The sequence below is a fragment of the Micromys minutus genome (assembly GCF_963924665.1).
Source record: "Micromys minutus genome assembly, chromosome: 2".
NCBI lineage: Eukaryota > Metazoa > Chordata > Mammalia > Rodentia > Muridae > Micromys > Micromys minutus.
Genome location: NC_137971.1, coordinates 95,120,371 through 95,144,670, shown reverse-complemented (window position 1 = coordinate 95,144,670; position 24,300 = coordinate 95,120,371). Strand labels below are relative to the sequence as shown.

The 24,300-nt window shown below is 43.4% G+C and overlaps 1 protein-coding gene across 1 annotated transcript in view; it reads right to left on the bottom strand.

The window, feature by feature from the left end:
- Positions 1-22,474, bottom strand: part of RNF169 (ring finger protein 169) — a 49,549-nt gene extending 27,075 nt beyond the window's left edge. Inside the window, 1 exon segment of the mRNA XM_080910848.1 lies at positions 21,977-22,474. Within this exon segment, the coding sequence (XP_080766974.1) occupies positions 21,977-22,459 (483 nt within the window). The 5' untranslated portion in view covers positions 22,460-22,474.
- Between the last annotated feature and the right edge of the window lie 1,826 nt (positions 22,475-24,300).

The following is a 24,300-nucleotide window of genomic DNA, read 5'->3' as shown; positions in this document are numbered from 1 at the left end:
CATCATCAACACCATCTCTCTATTATGTAAGGTACTCTAAAGGCCAAGAGAGCCTTGTGCACAAGAATAAGCCCTGCAGACACCAGGAAAAGCTTAACATGCAGGCTAGTTTCCTCAAAGAAAGGTTTTACCTGTCCTGGAGTGCTGGGGAAGGGTGTGGCTTACCATCTGTGAGCCTTTGCTGCCTGTTGAGATGCACTGCCCACATCTCCCAGAATATATTTTTAATTATCCCAGACGCTTTCTCTCTAAATCTTCTCTGCTTCTAGGCCATAAAGCCCATCCTTATCTGCTTTACAGCAGCCTAAGTGACTTCTGTGCTATCTTAGGGCCAGGCCAATCCTGACCCCCACAGGTGTTATGTTTACCGCCATCATCCTTCCAGACCATAAATCTCGGGCACTACCTGAATCAACAGTACCCATCTGTGCGAGAGAAGCCAGATGTGCTTTATAAAGAATTTCAATGTAAACATGTCTTAAGCTCTGTTGTGCTCATGGAACTGAGTTGTTATCAGAAAGCTGTTTCCAAAATCATGCTGTGCTTAAATATGGCTAACCTAAACCAAGTAGACTCAGACGGCTAAGCCAGATTTCGTTCTTCTCTCACCTGCATTGTTTCCCTGCCAGCTATGAAGCCTGTAGGCGACCCCACCAAGGAAAATCCTAATCTACCTCACAGGAAAGCACACCATAATTACAAGTACTATTAATGTTCGCAGTCAATGAACAATCCTTAAAATAGTCTCATGTGTGGCATTCACCTGCAACTGTAGTACTCAGGAAACTGAAGGACATCTTTGAAAATGCCAATCTGCCCCAGACACACAGCTCAGCCTGTGCTATGCAGTAGGATGCTGTCTCAAAAATATGAAATCTTTACAATAAAAACTTGCAACAGTTAATGAGCACACACTATATACTAAATATCAATGCATACAAACCATACTTTGCCAAAAAAGAGATATGGTAAATCGAACTGTCATTGTAAAGGATTGCCTGCCAACTTAGCCTTTGGCTGCTGCCTTCGACTTGGATTTCAGGTAGGGCTCCTTACAGGTAAGAACGATTTGCTGCACCTGATTCTAGATAGTACCTGCTTACCTACGATGAATATGAAATCTGGTGCATGCTCAGCAGAAAGTGTACACAATCCACTCACTGTAAGAACTCTACGCACTCAGTCTCCAGCAGGTCTCTCTGGTTGACAGCAAGCATGCAGTGCTCCACTCTCCTTGCTGGGGGAGTAACACGTATCTCGAGTGCCTCCACCCAGAGAAGACTCTGCAAGCTGTACCTAATTTCCTCCACTTTGTTCACACGTTTCCTGTTGGATTTGTGCAGTATTATTTCACTGCCCCGGATCACAGCTGAGTTCAACTATATGCCGAGTCCTATAAGTGTTCCTAGTGAGTGTGGGTGGTGTTTGGGCACAGACAGACAGACATGCACACACTCGAGTGCGTGCACACATACACACACACACACACACACACACACGCTCGAGTGCACCCATGCACACATGGGCTCGAGTTTGAGCTGTACAGCACAGGCTAACCTCAAGATCTTCCTGCCTCAAACTTCTGCACACTGGTATTACAAATGTGCAGGACTAAGTGACTAGCTTTAAAAATTCTTTCCGTCTCAGTTTGTACCTGAGAAATGATAGCAATAAATACATCAATAATTGTTGATTCAGCATCAATTTTTAGTTCACTCTTATCTTCTAGCCAATATACTCTTGAAGTCTGTAAAATTCCACTACAGTTCAATCTTACAGGTAAAATGCTATTTGGCTAGGAGTAGTTATTACATCAAAGCCACATCTCTGAAACGGTGAAATGTGGCTTTCCCATCTGCCTGGATGAGTATCAAGAAAATGGACCAAGCAAAGGTCAGAAAATGAAAGCTCCTCTTTTACTTTTCTTATTATATGTTTATTAACTTACAGGAGGTAGGTATTTGCTACTGAGATTACAGAACCTGTGCAGTCAGCACTCTTTCCTCCACGAGGACCACAGGGTGGTCAGGTGGTCAGGGCTGACAGTATGCATCTTGCCTGCTGAGCCATCTTGTTGGCCCAAAAGCTCCTTTGAAATCATTCTTCCTCCGCTGATTGGAGACTACGTAGCAGACATTTAACATATCAGCAGGCAGGTTGAACCAGTTGGTTCCATGATTTCTAAGATGGTTTGCATCTGCTGATGTGGGATTTTACTTAATTTTTCCTCAGTTCCCTAACCTTCTTAGGAGTATATGTCAGCTTCCTCTACCCCAAAAGAAGAACTTGAGGTTGAAATGCCATCAACACTGTCATAAGCAGAGGAACACGATGTCCAGGCCAACAGGAAAAGAAACACAATCCTTCCTTGTTCTGAGCAGTTAGTTTAAAGAAAAGAAAAAGAAAATCTACCAGTCCCACGAAGCCTTGTTGCTTAGTTGGTTAAAAGTGCCTCTCTAGGAAATCTACCAATTCGGAATCCACCAACTAGGAAACATCTACCAACTGTTCGTGATTCCCAAATGTTTGAGTAGCACAAGAACTGCTCACACGTCTTCCCTTACAGAAAGTGCTAGATGTGGCTTTGAATGCATGAGAGCACAGAGTTTCCCCATCCATAAAGGAATCCAGGTCTGACAGAGTTCCTGGTGCCTGCCCTCTGACTCTGACTCTGCCGAGGGACAAGGTGTCTTAAGGGTGATGCACACCTGTGGTCAGAAGCCTAAGCACAAGACTTTAGTCAATGTACACTCTAAGAACAGAAACACATCCTTAAAGGTTCTTAAAATGGATTCTCTGTGGCAGGGTGACCAGTGATTTGTTAATGAAAACAAACGAACTACCAGACAGACATTCTGCTCCTTGACCCAAGCCCAGTGTCACTACCAAACACGCACATTCAATGTAGACTTTTTCACTGTTATTTACTGCGCATAGTGTTTTGTCTGCATGTGTATTTGTGCACCATGCATCTGCCTGTGGAGGCCAGAAGAGGACACCGGATCTTCTGGAATGGAAATCACAATGACGAGCCACCATGTGAGTGCTCAAAATTGAACCTGGATCCTCTGTAAGAAAGGCCAGTGCTCTTAACCACTGAACCATCCCTCTGGCCCTTCAATGTCATATTAGAAAAAAGAGCCCTGCTCTACCATACTGGAAGATGCTAGCTTACCAACCCCAAAATCAACTTCCTCTAGTTCCTGAACATGCCTGAGTGTCCCCACTCACAACGTTTAATTTCTTATGGATGTAGCAGAATAAAAGAGAGTTTTGGATTTGTTGAGTCTTAAGACCTATTATGTCTTAGATTTGAATGTGAATATTCTGACTAGCCATTTGTCCTTCAGACATTTTTTAAAAGAAAATTCTCTAGGCATGAAGTTCTTCATTTGTATTTTTATAACATTATAACCACATCTTAAAACTACAGACGTGACATAAAACAATGAATTAAAAAGGTTGTAAGCTATAAAAGTATTTGGTGAGTTATTTACCACTGTGCAAATACATGGCTGAATTAGTATCTCCCACAAAATGTTTAACTAGGAGTGTTGCACTCTCTCCAAACATAAAGGGATAATTGTCTACAACCACCAGAGCTGGTTCCACAGCGCTTACATTTCCATACAGTATAAGTCAGTCATGGGGCACAGTGTCTGCCACCTCTGCAGCTTTTATCACCTCATTCCTTCTTTACAGGTTATGGCTCCTGGCTAAACCAAGTTCTGCCCCATGCCTAAGCCTGCAGTACCTTCTGCCCTTACTCTTACCATGAACCAGGTTAAAATAAGACACCCTTTAATAGTAGCCAAGTGTAGGCTGTGCCAGGCACATGCCTAACTCGCTCATAATGTCTCTGAGCCGTCTTTATCATCGTTTTCCAGACAAGGAAACTGAGGTACAAAGAGTTTAATTTGCTAATGCCCCAGAACTGTAAGAAAACCATGACTGAAACTCTGGAAATCAGAGTCTGTGCTCTCAAACATGCCCAAAACAAAGGACATAGGAATTACAGCCTAGGTTACACAAATTATTTTTTAAAAAATACTTTAATGTAGCAGATTGGCAAATATCAAAAAGTCTGGTACAAACCAGAGTTGGTAAATATACTGTATCTTTTTTTAATTGAAAAATGCACCCCCCCATTATTTATACTAATTTCAGTCTCCCTCTGCTCCTTAGTTCTTCCTTCCTCCCCTCCCATCTGGAACCACCCTGTTTCTTTCTCTCATTAGAAAGCAAACAAGCTTCTAAGGGATAATAATAAAATAAAACAAAAACCTAAACATTAGAATTGAACAAAACAAAAAGAAGGGAAAACCCAAGAGAAGGCACAGAAAACAGAGACCCACTTGTTCAGAGTCAGGAATCTCATAAAAACACTAAACTGTAATCCATAATGTATACGCAAAGGACCTATAGGATAAGGATAAAAAGAGAGCACACACACACACACACACACACACACTCACGAGAAAGACAAGCAGAGCACTTGGGAGGCAGAGACAGGCAGATCTCTGAGTAGAGGTGGGGTGGGGCACAAAAAAAACAATAAAATCCATTTTCAAAAAATTAAAAAAGATCCCTGACAAGGCATTATAAGACAAGGATCCTGCAAAGATGCTGCTGAGTTCACTTTCTGTTGGCAATCTACTGGTGGACATGCAGACTTTAAGAATAGTTTGCTTCCCCATGAGACTCCCCTTGAGAAAACTACATGTACATTTGCAAGTGGTTATCAACTGCAGATTGCTCCTGAGTAAAGAGGGGGACATCTGTCTACTTTCCCTTCTGGCTCTAGGACCCCAACTAATGCATCAGGCCCTGGAGTAGTATAAAAACGGAACATAGTAATATACACATATACGAAGGTAATCTAAATAAAATTGCCAAATAATGGAGGAGACAGACTAGCTGGCCATCTCTTGTCAGCAAAGAAGCTTCAAATACCAGACTGGATTACATCTAATTGAGTTGTTGGCCAAAGGGCTCCTATATGAACCCCTAAACAACCCAGGCAGATTACAGGTTGCTCTCCATAAACTGATAGGAAGGCTCTGGTGTTAAAGACAACACCCACACAACAAAACATGGAAAAGTTAAGCTCCTACCTACATAGAACATTCGCCCCTATGTTTTAGCATCTTTGGTACAGGAAGATAATCTGCATGCTACCAAAAGAGAAGCTGAAACTCCAAATCAGCCACAAACCTTTTGATCTACAATGGTGTCCTTCCTAGAAAATATACTAGGCAATGGTGGCACTCTTGTGGAAGTAACCAACCCACATCTGTTATGACTGAAGGCTCACTTCACGAGATGGAGCCCACACTCAAAACTGTTTGGGTCACTAAGAACCTGAGAGTAGATAGCCCAGGACCTAGGGTAACACCAAACACTACTGCCTTGCTCGGCCATCAGCAAAGAGGCTTCCTCCTGCAGCAGCAAATGGGAACAAATACAGAGACCATGGCAGACATGCAAAGAATAAGAGACCTTGGAACACTCAGCCCTAAACAAGATGTCTCCATCAAATCCCTCCCTCAGGGCTCAGGGAACCCCTAAGGAGAAAAGACAGAATGAATAAATGTAAGAGCCAGAGGGGATGGAGGACACCAAGAAAACAATGCCCTCTAAACCAATGATTAATGCACACAAAGACTCACTGAGGTAGCATGCATAGGATACTATATTTTAAAGATATTTATATGTGCAGAGACCTATGTACAAGAGTATTCACTGCAGATCTCTCACAACACTGAGGACTATAATCTGAATGACCTTCAAACTGAGACTAAACAAACTACTGTATAAGTGGGGCACCATTTCTCTAACAGTTGCTTCTGTAATGTCTGTTTTTATCCTAGCTTCAAATTGGCCTGGTGATTTTGGATAAGATGTCATCCACTGTGCCTAAAAAGCAACAGCTCTGGATGACATCATCTCCCTACCAAGGTTCACCATGTTCCCTAACACCAGTCAGAATGAGAGTAAATCACCCCACAGCCTAAGGAGCTCATAAATACTCAAGATGGCCTGCTGTTTTGAGATTGTAAACTTGACTCTGCCCTTGTGCACACCCCACACGGGTCCATTGAGGATTTCAGGTATTCACCATGCCTGTCTTCCTCAGAAGCTCCTGGACATTTTCTTCCTCTACACTTCTGTGAGGCTCCCCAGCCTTCTACCCTACCTATCAGTTTAACCATCAGATGCTCCAAGAGATAGCAGGTAGGAGAAATGTTCCTTCTTACTGGGATCTGGCCTCTCAGGTCGACCTGCCTGCCTGGTACCCTGAGTTACACTTTGTGTCTCCTCAGACCCTCGAGGAGAGCACATCTGACTCTGCTTCTTACTAGCTGCTTCCTCCCCTCACCAAGAATCCAAGCCTGAAGCTCTGGCTGCCTTGGCAACCTTACAGTGCTCTTATGTGGATTTAAAAAAAAATAAGGCTCTTCTAGTTATTCTCAGCAGGAGTCTTTGTCTGCTACAATCTGTTCCACTGTACCCAGAAGAATTTAAAATCCACATGCCTCATAAGCATTGTAAGAAAAACACAATTTCATGATAAAAGCACAAATGAGACCCAACTATTTTTTTCAAATTATGAGCTGAAGTAATTATCTGGCAAATACAGATACACAATAAATCTGAAAGGAGAAGAAAGAACCAACAGGAGCTGACATAATGAAAAGGCCAGGTTCCCTGAACGGGGTGAGTGCACTGTGAGGCAGAGTGGGGCACGAGAGCACTGGGCAACAGGAGGCAATGCTGAGCGGAGCGATGGCTGCAAACAGGCTGCTGAGGAGGCCAGAGGGCAGGCCTGGGGTTGGGGTGGGGGCTACTTCTAGACAGGTGCAAAGTGAGAGTGGTGACAGGGGTGGGAGGGATGAAGCTGGAGCACTGATTATTAGTGACTGAGACATAGGCCCTAAAAATAAGAGGAATAAGCAGGATATACATACCCTTGGGAAAACAGAAAGAAAATACTCTTTAAAAAGACTAAAATGGCACCACCAAGATGGCTCATGGGGTAAATGCACTTGTAGTCACTCCTGATGACATCAATTTGATCCCAGAAACTTACATGGTAGGAGAGAAAGGATGCCCAAAAGTTCTTCTCTGATTTCACATACAACTGAAGTACATGCATGTACTTACCCAGGCTACACAAAATCAATAAATGTAAAAAGTGTTTTAAAGGATTAAAACCCTCATAGCAAAGACGGGGGGGGGGGGGGGGGGGGGGAAGAAGCCTGGCTCTACTTTGCATACTGAGGGTCAGATGGGAAAAGACATCCCAGCTGTTTGTGGGCAGCTGACCACAGCACTGGGACAAGGTACACTTAAGAAAGCTACACATGTGCATAGGAAAAATCAGCAAATACAGGGTTTGAGCCTATCCACAGCTGCCTGCATGCACAGGGGCGGGGGTCTTAGAGCACATCCCAGGCAGACAAAGGGGAAATGTTGTACCTCTTGGAAACATACGTTAAGTGTTTACACAGGACACAGGATTTGCTATCTACAGTTTTCATGTATGTGCCTATCCACCAGGCCTCAAAAGAAAACTGTCAGATGGAATCTCACCAGACCTCACACTCATGACCGTCCTACATCAGTCTCCGAGTGCTGAGATGGCAGGTATGGCCACCATAGCTAGCCCTCCAAAAGGAGGAAATCTAATGTTAAATTAAGCACACCCTGTGCAGCAGGAAGAGAAATAAGAGTAAACCATCAATGTGTGCTAAAGCCAAACTAATATGATCCCTTCCTCTCGGGGATGGCATAGCTCAGAGTCAGAGCACTTACATAGAAATGTAAGGCAGTGGGTCGGATCTCCAGCACCAAAGAACATAAACAAGCTAAGTATTTACTATTCTCGGGTTAGTGTCTAAGAGTGTGGACGGCAGCGAAGTGTCTACTATATTAGCCTAGCACACCTGCTCGCTCACTCACTCGCACAAGCAGCTATTGCAGTAGGCAACGCCAAGAGTGCTCACCTGGGAAGAGAGAAAGTTAAGAACTAAGAACAGTGACAGCACTTGCTGCTCTTGCAGAGGACATGGGTTTGATTCCCAGCACTCACAGAGCAACTCACACTGCCTATCACTGAAGTTCCAGGTGACCTGATGTCCTCTTCTGACCTCTGCAGGCACTAGGTATGCACAATGTATACAAACATACAAGTGAGCAAAACACTCATAGATGTAAAATAAATCTTTTAAATTTCTCTTAAAAGCTAGTAAAATTTAGAATCATGCATACAGACTGCCTAGCAATAAATAAGTCTGAATTCCTCTCATTACCATATACTCAATTTCACTGTTTATATTTTTAAACCATCCCCTGGTACATCATCAATCAAACCAAAAGAGGACAGGACCGGGAAGGACAGGGGACACTTTCAGAAGGAAGGGTGAAGCTGGTCTAACCTACTGTCCAGTCTACCTACTCCTGAGTCAGAGAAGGTTGACAGCAGAGGTTCACAGACTTGCATAAGCAGACATAAAAATAATCAAGCAAATAAAACTTCCATGCTAAGTCTAAAAACAACCCCCAAAACGCCATTTTCTTGTTAGGCAACCTGTGATGGATCATCAGGCACAGGGCTCAGGAGCAACCACGATGAAGGGTTTGGACCTCAGAGCTCTTACCCTCATTTGTCCACAGCATCCCATCCACCACCATGGAACAATAGCCTTTGATTTCTGCTGCTATGTGAGGCAAAACATCACTCACAATTGTGGTGGTTTGAATGGCCCCCATAGGCTCATAGGGAGTAGCACTATTAGAGGTGTGACCTTGTTGGAGGAAGTGTGTCACTGGGGGTGGGCTTTGAGGTTTCAAATGTTCAAGCCAGGGCCTACCTGCCCCGCCCCCCTACTGCATACTGATCAGGATGTAGAACTCTCAGCTACCTCTCCAGCACCATGTCTGCTTATATGCTGCCATGCTCCCCACCATGATGATAATGGACTAAACCTCTGAATGTATGCCAGGCCAATGAAATGTTCTCCTTTATAATAACAATAGGACACTGACTAAGACAACAACCATTAGCAAAATGATTCCTAAGTTAGAAATAGTCTAGGATCTAGAACAAACCGACTTGCATTCACTTGTTCCTCCTGGACTGCACCTCTAGTATTCATCCTTGCTAGTTTGAGTCTTTAACCATAAAATGGTTTTATCTGAATAGTTCATCCAATCTTCCAGCACTACTGAAGACAGCTTATGTGCATATTCAATGGCAGCCTCCCTGTCTCTTAAACTCTTTGTCTTTCCATATATCCTCAGCATTGATTCCATATCCTCAACATCCAGTTCTGTATAAAGAGGTGACACTATCATCCCCCTAATAAGAAACTTTTGGTAGTTTTTAACTCCCTAACATATATACAACAGTCCCCCAAACCTACCACTCCAGCTACGTCCTCTACCCTTGCTATAAAAGTCCCTGTCCCCAGCTCTCAACCATGGCACTATTCCTAATGCAGTCATACTTGAACTACACCTGACTTCACACATGCTTCTTCCTAAAATACATTTTCTCCTTCTCACTGTGTGATGATCTTTATCCAAACCTCAACCCCTTTCACTGCCTTCTCTTTTCCAAAGCTTTTTTATCAGCCCAGAGAAGTACACACCGACCTGGCTCAGAGCATTCTATAACTGCACTAGCATGTATCGTACTTGCTACAAAGGCTTGAATCTGCCTCACCACCCAAGGATGTGATACATAGAGATGATCTCCCGGCATGTATCCAAATGTGGCAGTTTGACTGTAATTGGCTCCCACAGACCAAAAGGGAGTGGCACCACTGGGAAGGAGGTGTGGCCTTATTGAAATATGTGAGACCTTGCTGCAGGAAGTGTGTCACTGTGGGGGTAGGCTTTGAGATTTTATATGCTCAAGGTACGCCCAGTGTGGCACAGTCTCCTGATGCCTTTGGATCAAGATGTAGGACTCTCAGCTCCTTCTCCAGCACCATGTCTGCCTGCATGCTGCCACACTTCCTGCCATGATGATAACAGACTAAACCTCTGAGACTGTAAGCCAGACCCAATTAAACGTTGTCCTTTATAAGAGTTGCTGTGGTCATGGTGTCTCTTCACAGCAATAGAAACCTTAACTAATACAGCTGTAATAGTCATTTCGTGCCTTTGAAAGCATTTGTTGAATTATCTAATGAGAATATAAACTTCCACATTCAGTTTTCTTTACTCTAAGTCTCTGGCATCATCAATCTCTCCCTCGACCACAACACGCAAACATAACACATCTGTTGGTGACTTGACTCATATCTCTTACAAGGAAAGCATCTTTAGTTCCTATCCCCACAGGTACTGATTTTCTTGCACCCCTTCAACAAACTCACAAAGACTATCTGTTTCTGCAATCTTGTTTTTAGTTCTCAATTCGGGCCACTCTGTGAGTTCTTTTGTTGCTGTGGCTGATTTTGTTTCTGTGGTTGTTCTCATTCAACTACTGTACCAAATGCTTTAAAAAGTGCCCAAACAGGCCTCCATGTTACAAAATGCAGAACAGTTCAGAACATGGGCATAACCCACTGTGCAAAAAGAACCCACATCCGGGTAGAGTGGCTCACTGTGTCTTTACAGGATCTGTTCCCACTGGAAAGAGTGGAATGCATAAACAACAAACACTGTCCTCTGAGTTCACGTCTCTTCACCACCCCTAAAGCTTCTTAGAATTTATTCTTCCATAGCAAAACACACACTTATTAAGTACAAAAGATCAGTGTTCCTTCAGCATTCCTCTTCCTAATACTTACACTCTCAAGTCTACCCTTCTAGGAACCCAGTCCAGTGCCTTAACCATAGTGGGAATTCTCCGTTAAGCACAGCACAAAGCCTTAGCATACAGGCAAAGTAAATTCCAGAAATGCTAATTCTTTTACCTCCAAAACTTTCCTGCCTGTAATGAGCAATGCCTAAATCTGGCAAATCCTTCATCGATACTAACAAGCCTACTTACTTGTCAGAACATCTGCACTGTAGAGAATCACAAGGACAGGAGATGCACAGTTACTACTTCCACACACTACGGGATAGATGTCAGTAAAAGTGTGATGTATAGAAATTTCCTAGACTCTGAGGTTCAAAGCACTTGGGTGATCAAATGTGCACACAAGCCACACCATATTTCTATAAGCTCTAGTTTCCTTGCTGTTGCTGTGGTAAAACACCCTGACCAAATCAACTTAGGGTGGAAGCCGTTCTTGGGCTATGTTTCCAGGTCATAGTGTATATGTGAGGGAAGTCAGGGTCAGAACTCGGAACAGAAATCATGAGAAACTCTGCTTGCAAGCTTACTCTCAGGCTCAGTCCCAGGCTCATGCCTGCCCAGGGATGGTACCATCCACGGTGAGCTGAGCCCTCCTGCAACAATTAATTACCAAATCACTCCCACAAAAATGCCTACAGACCAATCTGTTCCAGGCAATTCCTCAATCAATGGTTCCCCTCAGATAATTCTAGTCTGTGTCAACTTGACAGTTAGTGCTAACTAGAACAGCTAGTAAAAAAGAAACACGGCCTCCTCACCTATGCTAGTGCTGAAATGCAGCAGCCGCACAGCCGCCACCCGCTTCATTGTGCTCTCCTGCACTGAGTGCAAATGACTTCTGAGTGTCTCCACAGCTGGTTTACTCCCTACAAATCCATCTTGCACTCTTCCGGTCATAACAAGTTTCCTAACTTGTGATTTACTAATATTTGTGTCCCTAATAACTACCTATGTGCTTGGCACAATAATCAATGAATACATTAACAATGAATTGACGCTAACATGAGGTGTCTGCTCGCTCTATGCACCTAACATGTGCCATCTCATCTAATCCATTCCAGTGTAACCATTATTCAAATTTATAAATGAAATTTAAGTGCAGAGTTTAAGGAGCTCACCAAAGCCTCAGCTACAACAGGGCTTTGAGCCAGAATGCAATCAGATGTGTGTGCCGGGTAGTTCAATGCTGCTTCCAAAATACTTTTCAGTAGCAAAAAAAAAAAAAACTTACTTCTAGTGTGAGTAGAAGATATAACTAATCATGTATGCATTTTACCGTCCTTCTGATCTCAGTAAAAGTATAAACACCTAAGAATACAGCTGTGCCTGCTAAGCTGAAATGTACCCAGTGTGGCCTGAAGGTAAATTTGCAGAATACCCTTCTCTCTCCTTTCACAGATCATTTCAGGACTTAATTGGCACCTTACATCAACCTAAAAATTATAATTAAGTTATTAATGTGGATAAACATAAAAAACATAAGTCGTATGACTGCTTAAGAAAAAGAAATTCAACAAAACAGAAAAATCTCAGTCTATGACTCTATGAGGTTGATATTAAAGTAGAGAAATTCTCAGTTAGGCTCTAATAAAGACAGTTATCCCATTCATCCAGAAAATGCTTAAGAACCTACTGTGTGCGGGGTAGTGCAGCACCATCCCACACTCACGCCCACACTCACGCCCACACTCACGCCCGACCTCCGAATGTTAGGTCAGATCGAGCCACCAAAATCTTCATATTAAGTGTAAAACTAATCATTTTCCCTAGCAAATGTGAAGAAATCTGTGCACCTGATTCCCAAACACACACACACACATTGAAAAAGAGAGACAGAGACTGACTGATTTATGTAAGTATCTATTGGAAATAAAAAGGTTCTAAAAAGTAGCCAACATTACTAAGAATACTATAAACTGCTAGCCCGCAACTTTCAAACTTTTAAAAACACAATCCACAGTAAGAAGCATTTTACCTCATTCCTCAAATCATAACAAATTCATGTGTGCAACAGAAATAAATCACTCACTATGCTAATATCTATTCCGTTCCTCTTCCCCCTTGAAAACAGAATTTTCCCCTTATATAATATATCCTGATTATGGTTTCTCTTCCCTCTATTACTCCCAGCACCCACCCACCCCCCAATCTCTCATTAGAAAATAAACAGGCGTCTAAGGGATAATAAGAAAATAAAATATACAAAGATAAAACAAAAACTAACACACTGGACTAGAACAAAATAAACAAACAGAATAAAAAGACCCCAAGAAAAGGCACAAAAACCAGATAAAGACTTAAGAGACCTACTCATTCATACTAGGAATCCCATAAAAACATGAAGTATGCTATTCTCTTTTTCAACGTGGTTTTACTGTTTAAATATCACTGTTAAACACTGTATCGAACATCTCATTTTACCCTTGCAATACTCTCCAGGAGCTGTTGCCATTACTATATCCATTTACATAGAGGGACGCAAACACTCCAAAAAGCTAGCACCTCCACCAACGCTGGAGAATAAAGGGGGAGCGAGTGCAGAACTTAATGCAGGTGACAGCACTCAGAGGACCTGAGGCAGCTCGATCCACTCAGGAACCTAGTAAACTGGCACTGACTGAGCTCACATGTTGGGCACTATACTAAGTGCTTTTATACATAATTCCTACCTAAATCTTAAAGCAGCTTGTGACACTTACTCTTTATGGACCAGAAAACTGAAACAAAAAAAATCTAGTACAGGAAATAATCATATTTATGTATATTACTCACAAACTAAAAGATGTGATTCTGAGGGAGAAAAAACTAACTATTCATGTTTAGATGCCAATACTCACATAGTACAATAGCTTAATAATTTAGGGATCATCTTCCATATCTAGCACTAAAATGAACAAAAAATGGGCAAAGGAGCTAACTCAGTCAGTGAAGCACCTGTCACACAAGCTGGAGGGCCTGTATTTGATCCCCAGAACCCATGTTAAAAGTTGGTATGCAATTGTAATAGTAGCAGTGGGGAGGTGAAAACAGGATGATCCCTGGAGATTTCTGGCCAGCCAACCTATCTTAATAAAACAGGAGTCTCCAGCTGGATAGATTCTAAGGAATGACACCTAAGGCTGTCCTCTAGCTTCTATAAAGGCAAGTGCACACGTGTGCATGGGGACACACACAAAGGGGGTGGGGAGAGAAAGGGAGAGACAGACAGACAGGGAGGGGGAACAAGGGAGGAAGAAAGGGAGGTTTAGGAAGGAACTATGTCTGTGGAAACATTCAGAACAATTCTTGGCACTTAAGCACTCAGTGTTAATTTACTAGGTAGGTCTGGCCCTGACCTTCTTTAACCATTAACTCCTTTCTAGCAGCCTCTGGACACCAGCAGCAGTTCATAAACAAATGGACAGCCTGCCATTCCTGCAGTAAGTAGCAACAAGGAAACATGGTCTCTGTTAATTAGGCTCTCACGTTCTATCAAAATCCCAATGAGAGTTGGGGAGTACTCTCCAAAGGCAGCTTGGGTCCTGAGTAAAACCTGCTTTGCTTCTCTTCTGTAGAGCTGGACTCTCCTGCCTTAAGTCCTGTTTCTGTTCTCTCACTATCTAACTGCAGAAAGAATAGTTAATATTGCTGACTTTTCCTTTGATCTCAGTCCTTTGCCTATTCAAATAAGCCCGTTATCGTGCACCTTTTATTTGTATAAATGGCATTAGCTAGAGCCTTTTGTAACTTCCCACTACACAGTTTTTCAAGATTTATTCATGACAATAATAAGGACTTTGTTCATTCATTGTAGTTACAGAAAAGATCCATAATTTATCTCTATTCCTCCGAAGGAAACTGTCACTCTTTCCAGTTCTGCAGTTGGAGGTGGACCACGTGAGCATGTGTACCCCCGTAAGCTCCCCTAAGGCAGATACGTACCACTGGAAAAGCTGCACTGCATTCCTTCAGTCTTACAGGTAAGACCAGCACCTCCAGTGAGAATGTCTCCATTCTTTCCTATCTTGTACTGCCTTTGGATTTGACCTGCTACTACTTTTCTAACTTCCCTGGACCACTTGGCTTTGTTACTTAGAAACCGAGTTCAATCCCCAGCAAGCGGGCGGGGTGGGGGGGTGACTTTGGTGTTGTGCAGTTTCACCACAATGTGTGTAGCTATGAGGGCTCCTGGGTGTTTCAATTCTTGCTGGACTTCATCAATCTTAAAAGGTTCCAGGTTTTTATTAATTCTGAAACCATCTCATGTCATCATATCTTCATGTTCTATACCCCTCCATTCTATCTGCTTTTCCCCTGGGACTCATGTCATCATATCTTCATGTTCTATACCCTTCATTCTATCTGCTTTTCCCCGGGGACAACAGGAACACTTGAGCTTCCTGATCAATCTACAGTTCTCATTGCTATTTTCTTCATCCTCGCTTGTCTGAGGAGTTCCCTCACATACTGGGCTACTTTCAACCATGGTTTGCCTTACTGAGCTCCAACCTCACTGACTAGGTGTTTCCATTACAGTTAGTTCTACAAATTATTTCCTGTCTTACTCACTCATTTGAGGTGTTCAATTCTAGATGTCTTCATTTTATATAAAAGATCTTGGGTTCTGGAATATCTTCAGTCCTGAACCATGTCCATTCATTGGGGTGTGGATTCTGAACTACGCTATTTTAATTATCCTCTGAACTGACTCTCTACACTTTAGTCCTCATTTCCTGCATGTGGACTCTCTTTTTTGTGGAACCCTGCTAGCTCATACTGTCATTTTCCACTGAGTTTCCCACAGCTGGGCTTCTTCCTTCTGGAAGAACCCTGGACCATCTGGGGTAGGAGAGTGTTCCTGAAAGTCTTGCTTTAGTTTCTCCATCTGACTGCATAGTTCACTAGCTTAGGGATATCTTTTCAATATTAATTCCTCACCATAAGGTTATCTGAACCAAAACCTTTCCCATCTTACCTGTGAGTGAGCTGCACATCCTGTGCTTTGGGTTTTATTTGTTTTTAATTTCCACTTTGCTAAAAACCCCAGGCAAATCAAGACAAGATTTTGTTCTCTCTGTGACAGAGGGTAGTTTTTGGTTTGTTTGCCAATCCTTTCACAGGGAACACAGCCATGAAAAACTTGAGCAATGCAGAAGTCTTTGCCTCTTGCACATGGCTAAGCTCAACTGGGGTTTCCAACACACGCACAACAGAGCCCCATCAGAGTCTCTGAAGTGCAAAAGTGAGCTCCTCTTTGGAATTCTTTGGCACAACCTCACCCTTTGACAGGGCATCCAAAGTCCACCATCGCCCAACAAGTCTGTCCCTGACCTTCCACCCTCTTCTGGATACTGTGTCCTAACTAGTAGGAACCAAATATTCATTACATTAATCAAATAAAATGTGACTAAGATGGATTATCATATTCTCAAGGAAAGTCACATATAAATGAACTCAAGGTGGGCAAGTCTTCTAAATTAACTGGGTATCAGGGAGCAGAAGTGAGAGAGGAAGGAAGCAGACACCCCAGCATCCCTGCTCTTCAGTTTGAATCTCAGAAGTGAGAGAGGAAGGAAGCAGACACCCAGCACTCCTGCTCTTCAGTTTGAATCTGAAGAGCTAAGCAACTCCTTCAGTGGTAATTCATTCCCCTGGTAAATAGATGGGGAAGTAATCTCAGCGTTAGTTTTGTAAAACACATGGGCAAGCATGAGGCACACAGTATCTGCCTTAGTGCAACACAAAGGACTTGTTTCTTTTGTCATTAAGGAGAAAGGGATGAGTCACATACTCTGAAACAAGCCCTTACAGACCAGAGAGATCTGTCCTTGTACACAATCACATCATCTCATTATGCACTAGTCCTAAAAGTAATTTAGGCAACACACTTAGCAGATGTTGTCTGACAATTGAGTAATAGACCAGAACTATTTGCTTTCTACAGAAAACAAATGTTTAAAATGTGTGTTAATCATAAGTGAACAGGAAGTGTGAACAGGGATGTTTGGTGGGGAGACTAGAATAAAAAGGAAGGATAAATGGGATAGTATAAACCTTTTTATCTACTACATTCTTTAAATTCAATTTTAAGACAAAAAAAAAGTCTGACAACTTAAAACTGTTATCAGACTTTTTCTACCTTATTACTTTAATCATTACCTATAGAAGAAAAAAGAATTATCCTAAAAACTAAAATGTTCCATTTTTTAAGATTAAAGACAGTATAATTTAGAAGCTCTTCTGGCTTTAAATCCAAAATCCTTTAATCATTTTTAATATGACTTAAATAAAATTATTATATATAGTTCTAAAACTATTTATATTTGTGTAGTATTCTTAAAAACCAAAATTAGAATGCCTTTATAGAGTATAAATTGCATAAGAAATAACTTTAGATTTTGTTTGTGGGTATGAAAAATGCTTAACAAAATGTAGCTATTCATTATAAACCCTGCCATACTGTTCAAGACAATACCAAAACTTAGTATATTCATACAGACAAGGACCTGCACAGCTTCAAAGAATGTGAAGTTGAGCTTGGAGCCAGTCTTGACATGATTACTGCTGTAGCCTTCTCACACAGGGGTTCACAGATCAACAGAACTAATAAACCAGGTGTGGTGGTACATTCCTATAATCCCAGCACTAAGAAGGCTAAAGGGGTAGTGCTGTAAGTTTGAGACCAGCCTGGGATACACAGTGATATCCTGTCTCAAATTAAATAAATTTCAAGCCACAAAAATGTCAAAACCACAGCCAAAGTTTTCAATAAGTACAGCTATACATTTTTTATAGATTTTAAAAGAGACATTGTATTCTGAAATCGTTTTTAGAAATAAATAAGCTGTGCACGGTGGCTCGTGCTTCAATCCCACACGTAGGAGACTCAGACTAGAAGGCCCACGTGCACTGCCTGCCAGGGCTCCACAGCAAGCTTCTGTCTCAAAGCAGAACAGAATAAGCAGCTGCAGAAATATACACAGGAGGATGAAGTGGGAGGACCACTTGACTGCCCCAGTTCAAAAGCAGGCTCAGCAACAGAACACACCCTAGCCTCAAATAAATAAGCAAGCAAACACAAAAAGACTCACTTACACAGCAGTGCACTGAGACAATCTCATTCCAGTCTCAGGAAGCAGGCCAACCCTCCTTCGCTAGCAGGCCTAACCGTACTGTAAGAATCCACCAAGAGATACACTTGCTGGGTTCCTACAAATGACCTCCTGCTGCTGTGCTTTCTATCAAGAAATCACAATGAAAATATTTCAACTTCCTCCATTAACAGCCATCACGAGCCAGGACAGTAGCTCACACCTGCAAGCTCAGCACTCAAGAACCTAAAGCAGAATAGCTCAGGCTGGCTAGACTCTAATGTCAGATCTTATCAGAAACCAAAACAAAGTCAGCAGGAACCTTTCCCTGTCAGGAGTCTGCCTTCTGTCTTTTTACACAGTCCCTCTTCTAGCTTTTGTTTATTTAGCTACTACCTCACTGCAACCTGTAACTAGTCCTTCTTGCCTCCACTTCAGTTTTCTCTCTGCAACAATGAGGACCCAGAATGAAACAGTCCTTAACCTCCTCTTTTCTTTAGCAACTCTTTGAAAATCTGTTCAAGCTGTGGTAAATTCTCCATGGAAATGCACAATTACAAAACAACCTTTTTAAAAATCATGGGTCTAGAGAGATGGCTCAGTGCTTAAGAGCACTAGCTATTCTTCCAGAGGATCAGAGTTCAGTTCCCAAAAATCTATGACACCAATTCCAGGAAATCTGACACCCTTCTCTGGCCACTTTGGGAAGCAGGCACACACACACACACACACACACACACACACACACACACACACACACACACACACACGTATATATGCACGTATACACATGCAGGCAAAACACTCATACAAATGGTTAAATAATGTTATATCCATTTAATAAAATTCCATACAATTGTAAAAATGCTAAAGACATTTTCTGTTCTAGTATGCACACATTATTAAACAGAAAAAGAATTTATAGGCTAGGGAGAAGATGGTTCAGTGGGTAAGAATGCTTGATCTGCAAGGATGACCTAAGTTCAGATCCCTATAAAAAGCCAGGCAGTTAGAGGTTTCTGTCACTTCAGCACTGAGGACAGACTGGAGGACTGTGAGAACTTGCTGACCAGTCAACCTAGCAAAATTGAAGAGCTCCCAGTTCTGTCAGAGACTTCATCTCCAAGCAGAACGGCATAAAGCAGTTCTCAACCTGTGAGTCTCAACCCCTTTGCAGGTTGAACAACCTTTTCACAGGGTCACCTAAGACCATCAGAAAACACAAATATTTACATTACAATTCATAACAGTAGCAAACAGTTATGAAGTAGCAACAATAATGTTATGGTTGGGAATCCCCACTAGAGTGGAAGCACTAGGAATGTTGAGAACCACCAGCAGAGAGGTATCTGACACTGCTCTGACCTCTGGATGCCCATGTAACACATACACACACACACAACATACACAAGTGTGTATAGCATGGCAACATATGTATTTTCATTTTGATATGGATTTTGTGCAGATGCACAAACTGTGAAAAAAGAAACCAAACAAACACTGCTGACCCTGAAATGAGAAGAAAGCACTGAATATCTTCTCCCATTTTCCTCAATTCATGAGCGATAGGAGGTGTTTGGTTTTGTTCTGTTGAGACACCCTTCTGTAGCCCAGACTGGCCTGGATTTTATTATGTACTCAAGGATCCTAAATTTATTGTCTAGTCTCTGCCTCCCAAACAGTGGGATTATAGGATTGCCCTATCACACTGGACAACATTTATTACATTTTTATTTATGTATTTTGGGAGGTGTGTGCACACGCCACTACACACATGTGGAGGTCAAAGGACAATTCTTCATAGTCCTCTCCCTTCACTATGAGCATGCTGGAACTGAACTCAGTGGAACTGAACTCAAGCTTTCAAGCGCGGCACTGTTGGTGACTTCTTGCTGCCCTACCCCTGTTGTTAAAGTTTTAATTAAAATGCACTGTGTATAACATAAGTAAATACCTACCAAAGCTAAAAGATAGTTTCCAAGCTGACCTGAACTCACTCTGTAGACCAGGTCGGCCTCAGACTCAGAGATCTGCCTGCCTCTACCTCCTGAGGATGTGCCATGCCCGGCTACGGTTTTTTCCTTATTTCCCTTTCTATCCAAACAGTATTCAGGATCAGTGAGTTCTGGGAGAATTGTCAGGTCTGGGGATAAAATGGTGGTATGTGTGTCACTACCCACACTAAATGGCTTCACACCTGGCCAACAACCTGAACTTCTAGAGTCCACTTCCCAAATACTGAGATTCTAAGTTTGCGTTACCATGACTGGTTTAGTGGTATTTTCTATTCTTCTAAAATTATTTAGCTAGATAAACATGATTTCATATACTCAATGATCCAAAAAGGAAATTTAGAAAAAATACTTTTTTAAGAGTTTTTTTTAAATGAGTACACTATCACTGTCTTCAGACACACCACAAGAGGGCATCAGATACTATTACAGATGGTTGTGAAGTTGCTAGGAATTGAACTCAGCACCTCTGGAAGAGCAGTCAGTGTTCTTAACCGCTGAGCCATCTCTCCAGCCTAAAAAATACTTTTCATTATGACCCACATATAACTGAAAGATACTAAATAATTTAACAAATCCTATGGCCTCTCATTTTAGGTAAATGTCCTTAATCACTAATAGCCCATCCTTTAAGAAAACAAATTTCTTTAATGGGAAAACATTTACATAAATCAATAAGCAGTATATTCTTTCATAGTTCAGATTTCAAAGTAGATGTTTTACAACAGCTCCAAGAGATGGAGAAAGAGAAACTGCTATCCTACTTGACCATACAGTCAATGTAGTTAGTAGGGAGACCAGAGAAATTGCTTATAATTATAATCTCAGAAATTAAAACAAGCTATTGAATTGAGAAGATTCGAGGAATTGTACTTTCATCATTAGACAAGTTATTTAATCTCTTTGGGCCTCAATCTCAACTATAAAAGAGAAATAAAGGTACAACCAAGAATGTTGTGATGTTGTTAGAAGGAATAACAAGAAATGCAAAAAGGAAAAATGTAGACCATCTCAGCCCTTAGACTGAAAAGCAAGCTGTCTTTGACAGGTGTCTTTGCTTGAACCAAAAACAGATGCATTCTGGACCCTGTAGTTTCTAGGAACTGCACTTTCATACACACAGAGCAATGACTTCCTTCTGCTGAAGATAAGGTAAGGCAGAATTCCTAACATAAAAGGGCTAGCAAATGGATTTTCCTGATTTACGGTTCTTGAAAATCTCAGCTGTAGGTGTGTTGCCTAGGCATGCACCAAAGAAGCCTAGGTCTTGGTTCCTGTTACAAACGGAATTCATCTCAGACTTCAGCACCAACAAGTGATGGGCTGCCGATGGTGAGAAAGAAAAAGTTCAGACCAAGAGTCCTACAACGGACCGTTAAATTGCCAGCATCATAAACGAAACTTACAAAGAAAGGCAGAAAACAGCCCCTAGCCAACCAGTCTTCATCTCCAAAACTTAAATCCCACCAGCTTTTCTCATCAAGCACTACTGCCGTTTTATGATTAGTATTATCACCAATATAGTTGGCATTTATCTTATCCTCACTATGTGCAAAGCTATGCGGTAAGCAGGGTTTTGTTTTTGTTTTTTTTTCTTCAAGATTGCACGAGAACTACACACGCGAGCTCATCCTCAAAACCCACTGTGCTCTCAAGTCTGCAAAGCTCCCCCAGAGCCTGGGATACCCCGCACCTCATCCTCTCCAGCCCTGGAAGACACTTCCTCCCTAGAATGCGACCCCAAGCCCTCCGCCCAACACTGAAACCAGCGCTTCTGGGATCCTCCGGGGCCCCTCCCCCTCCACGCACCAACTTCCACATGCCCCTAACTTGTTCCAAGAATTGTTTCCTTCCAAACTTCGGACTTACGCAAGGCGCGGGGTCCCCTCACTGCCCCTCCAAATTCAACACGCCCGCAGTTCGCTCCAAAGTTCAACATTCACCAACACACAACTGCGCCAGGGCAGAACCCGGTCGCGACCCCAGGAGAACTCTCCACACCCGCTCCAGCAGGGCCCGGGACCCTCCACCCCGCTCACCAGGCCAGACCCGGTGGCTGGGCCTGGCTGGACCCCACAGGGGCGAGGGGAGGCTCCACCTGGCTCCGCGAGCGGCTCCAGCTCCGGCCTGGGCCCCGAGGCAGCCGCGCCCCCGTCCCGGCGCGGGCGGCAGCGCTCCGGCTGTCCGCGACGGGCGCGCTCGCCCAGCAGCTCCGCGGCGGCCTGGCCGTCGTCGCGGGCCCGACGGCGGGCCCAGCCCGAGCCGCGGGGACGGCAGCGACGGCAGCCCGGGCCGGCCGCGCGAGAGGCGCAGCCTCGGCACCGCGAGTGGCTGCACGGCAGGGCCGCCACTTCCCCCGGGGTCTCCAGGCACCCGGTGCAGTCCGACTCCTCCGGCCGTGGCGCTGGCCGCAACACTAACAACGCGGGGCTAGAGGCCGGGCCCGGAACCCCGGCTTTTGCTGCCGCCAGCTCGTCACAGCGGCCCCGCCGGCCCCGCCGACTCAGAGCTGCCGCGGCCGCCGCGGAAGAAGCCCGAGTGCTCGGACCTGCCGCCGCCATCTTGTTTCCCGTTTGAAGGGAGAGTCCGTTGCGCTGGGAGAGTAGAGGGCGGGGCAGTGCGAGGCGGACAGCTATCTGCATATTCATGAGGGGGCGGGGAAACCTAGTTGGCCTGAGGATATTTCTCCTAGAGCCTCTTGCTTGGCAGGAGGAGGCTGCTCATTAATATTTAATGATTATTCTTTATATATCGGGTCCTCAGCCCGCCCTCCTTTTTTTGCAGTTTCTTCACTGAATCCGGAGAGACTGCACACTGAAAAGATTTATTTGGAACATCTGAGCTTTGTAAAGTGAACTATAAATGTGAGCTATCCAGAAACTTGTCGAAGTACTTCATTTGGTAAGGGCTTTCTCCTTGGGACAGCTTGTTGTGATTAAAATGAGGCCTACCACGACCAAAAGTCTTGAGTGGTTGTTGAAATAACAACCTGGCCAGCCCTCATCTCACCCTCTCTCTCTCCACATTCCTTTATGAAGTTCCCTCCCTCGACTGGGGCAAAGCATACTTTAATTCTCACTTATACAAACCCTGCTGGAAGATCACTTCTGTGTTTGATACTTAAATGTAGATACTCTTGTAAACTTGTGCCTTTTCTTTTCTCTGTCTATATGATTCCCTGGTCTCCTCTTTCTTCCTCATGAAAGCCCACACTAATATCTGCAGTTCAGAGTTACAGTTTATCATGATGGAAACATCCTTGGGTATCTTGCACCCTCCGTTCACCTCCTTTCAAAACAGCCCTTATTTCCCACATTCTAATCACAGAACCATCGCCACAGTCCACGGGTCCACGAGCTCCCACTTCAGGCATCTTTAACTTACAGTCTTGTCATTTTCTGGCCAAAAGGCTCTATTTCCAGCCTGCTCCCACCCACTTCTTCATTCCGTAGGCAACTGAAGGACTTACTTCTCCTCAGCTCTCGCCTAGCTGGCAGCAGAGACCTATGCAAACTGACCTCCTACCACAGCCCCCTTCCTATAAGCACTGCTCCACGGGTCTTAGAGTTCGTTCCTACCGACCACATCATACCTGTTAAAGCCAGGGAGAGGTGTTCAGACTCTGTTGTGATTTCCCTTTCTGGATACGGAGGATTTAGGAAAAAGAATGGCGCCCCTGGTGGAATGATGGCTCTACTACAACAGGTCTCGGGCTGTTGTTGCTTTTTTGGTTGGTTGGTTGGTTGGTTTTTGGTTTTGTTTTGTTTTGCCTTAAAGTACATTTGGACCAAGATGTTATCTTATGGAAAAGCAGAGGCTTTGTAAAGACATTATTTTTAAGCAACTTCATGTAGAAGAAAGCATCTAGAAGCTCCAGGTTGCCGTGAGAGTGTCCACAGTTAGTGACAACCTATTCAAAGCAGTGACTAATCCAAATCAGAAGCCAGGGGCGGGGACAGGGTGGGATCTGGAAGCCATGGAGTCTTAAAATGAGAACCAGGTAGTTAAAGGACAGACAAAGGGTCAATGAGTAACTAAATATCATGTCCAGAGAGTCAGAGGCCCAGACTAAGGCCCAGACAGCCAGAATACTGCCAGACACAGAAGTGTGGTCTTAGCTGGGCTGTCCTTTACCGGTGACACTTCCTCACTTCCTACCCAGGGTCATTCTACCTGGTTTTGACAAGGAACACTTGCGGTACAGGGAGTATGCTGGCTAGTTTTATTTCAACCTGACACAAGCTAGAGCCATCTGACTGGAGAGAGCCTCAGTTGAGAATGGCCTCCGTAAGATAAAGCTCTAGGCAAGCCTGTAGAGTATTTTCTCAGTCAGTGATTGAAGGGGGAGAGAGAGCCTGGCCCACTGTAAGCAGTATGACCCTGGCCTGGTGGTCCTGGATTC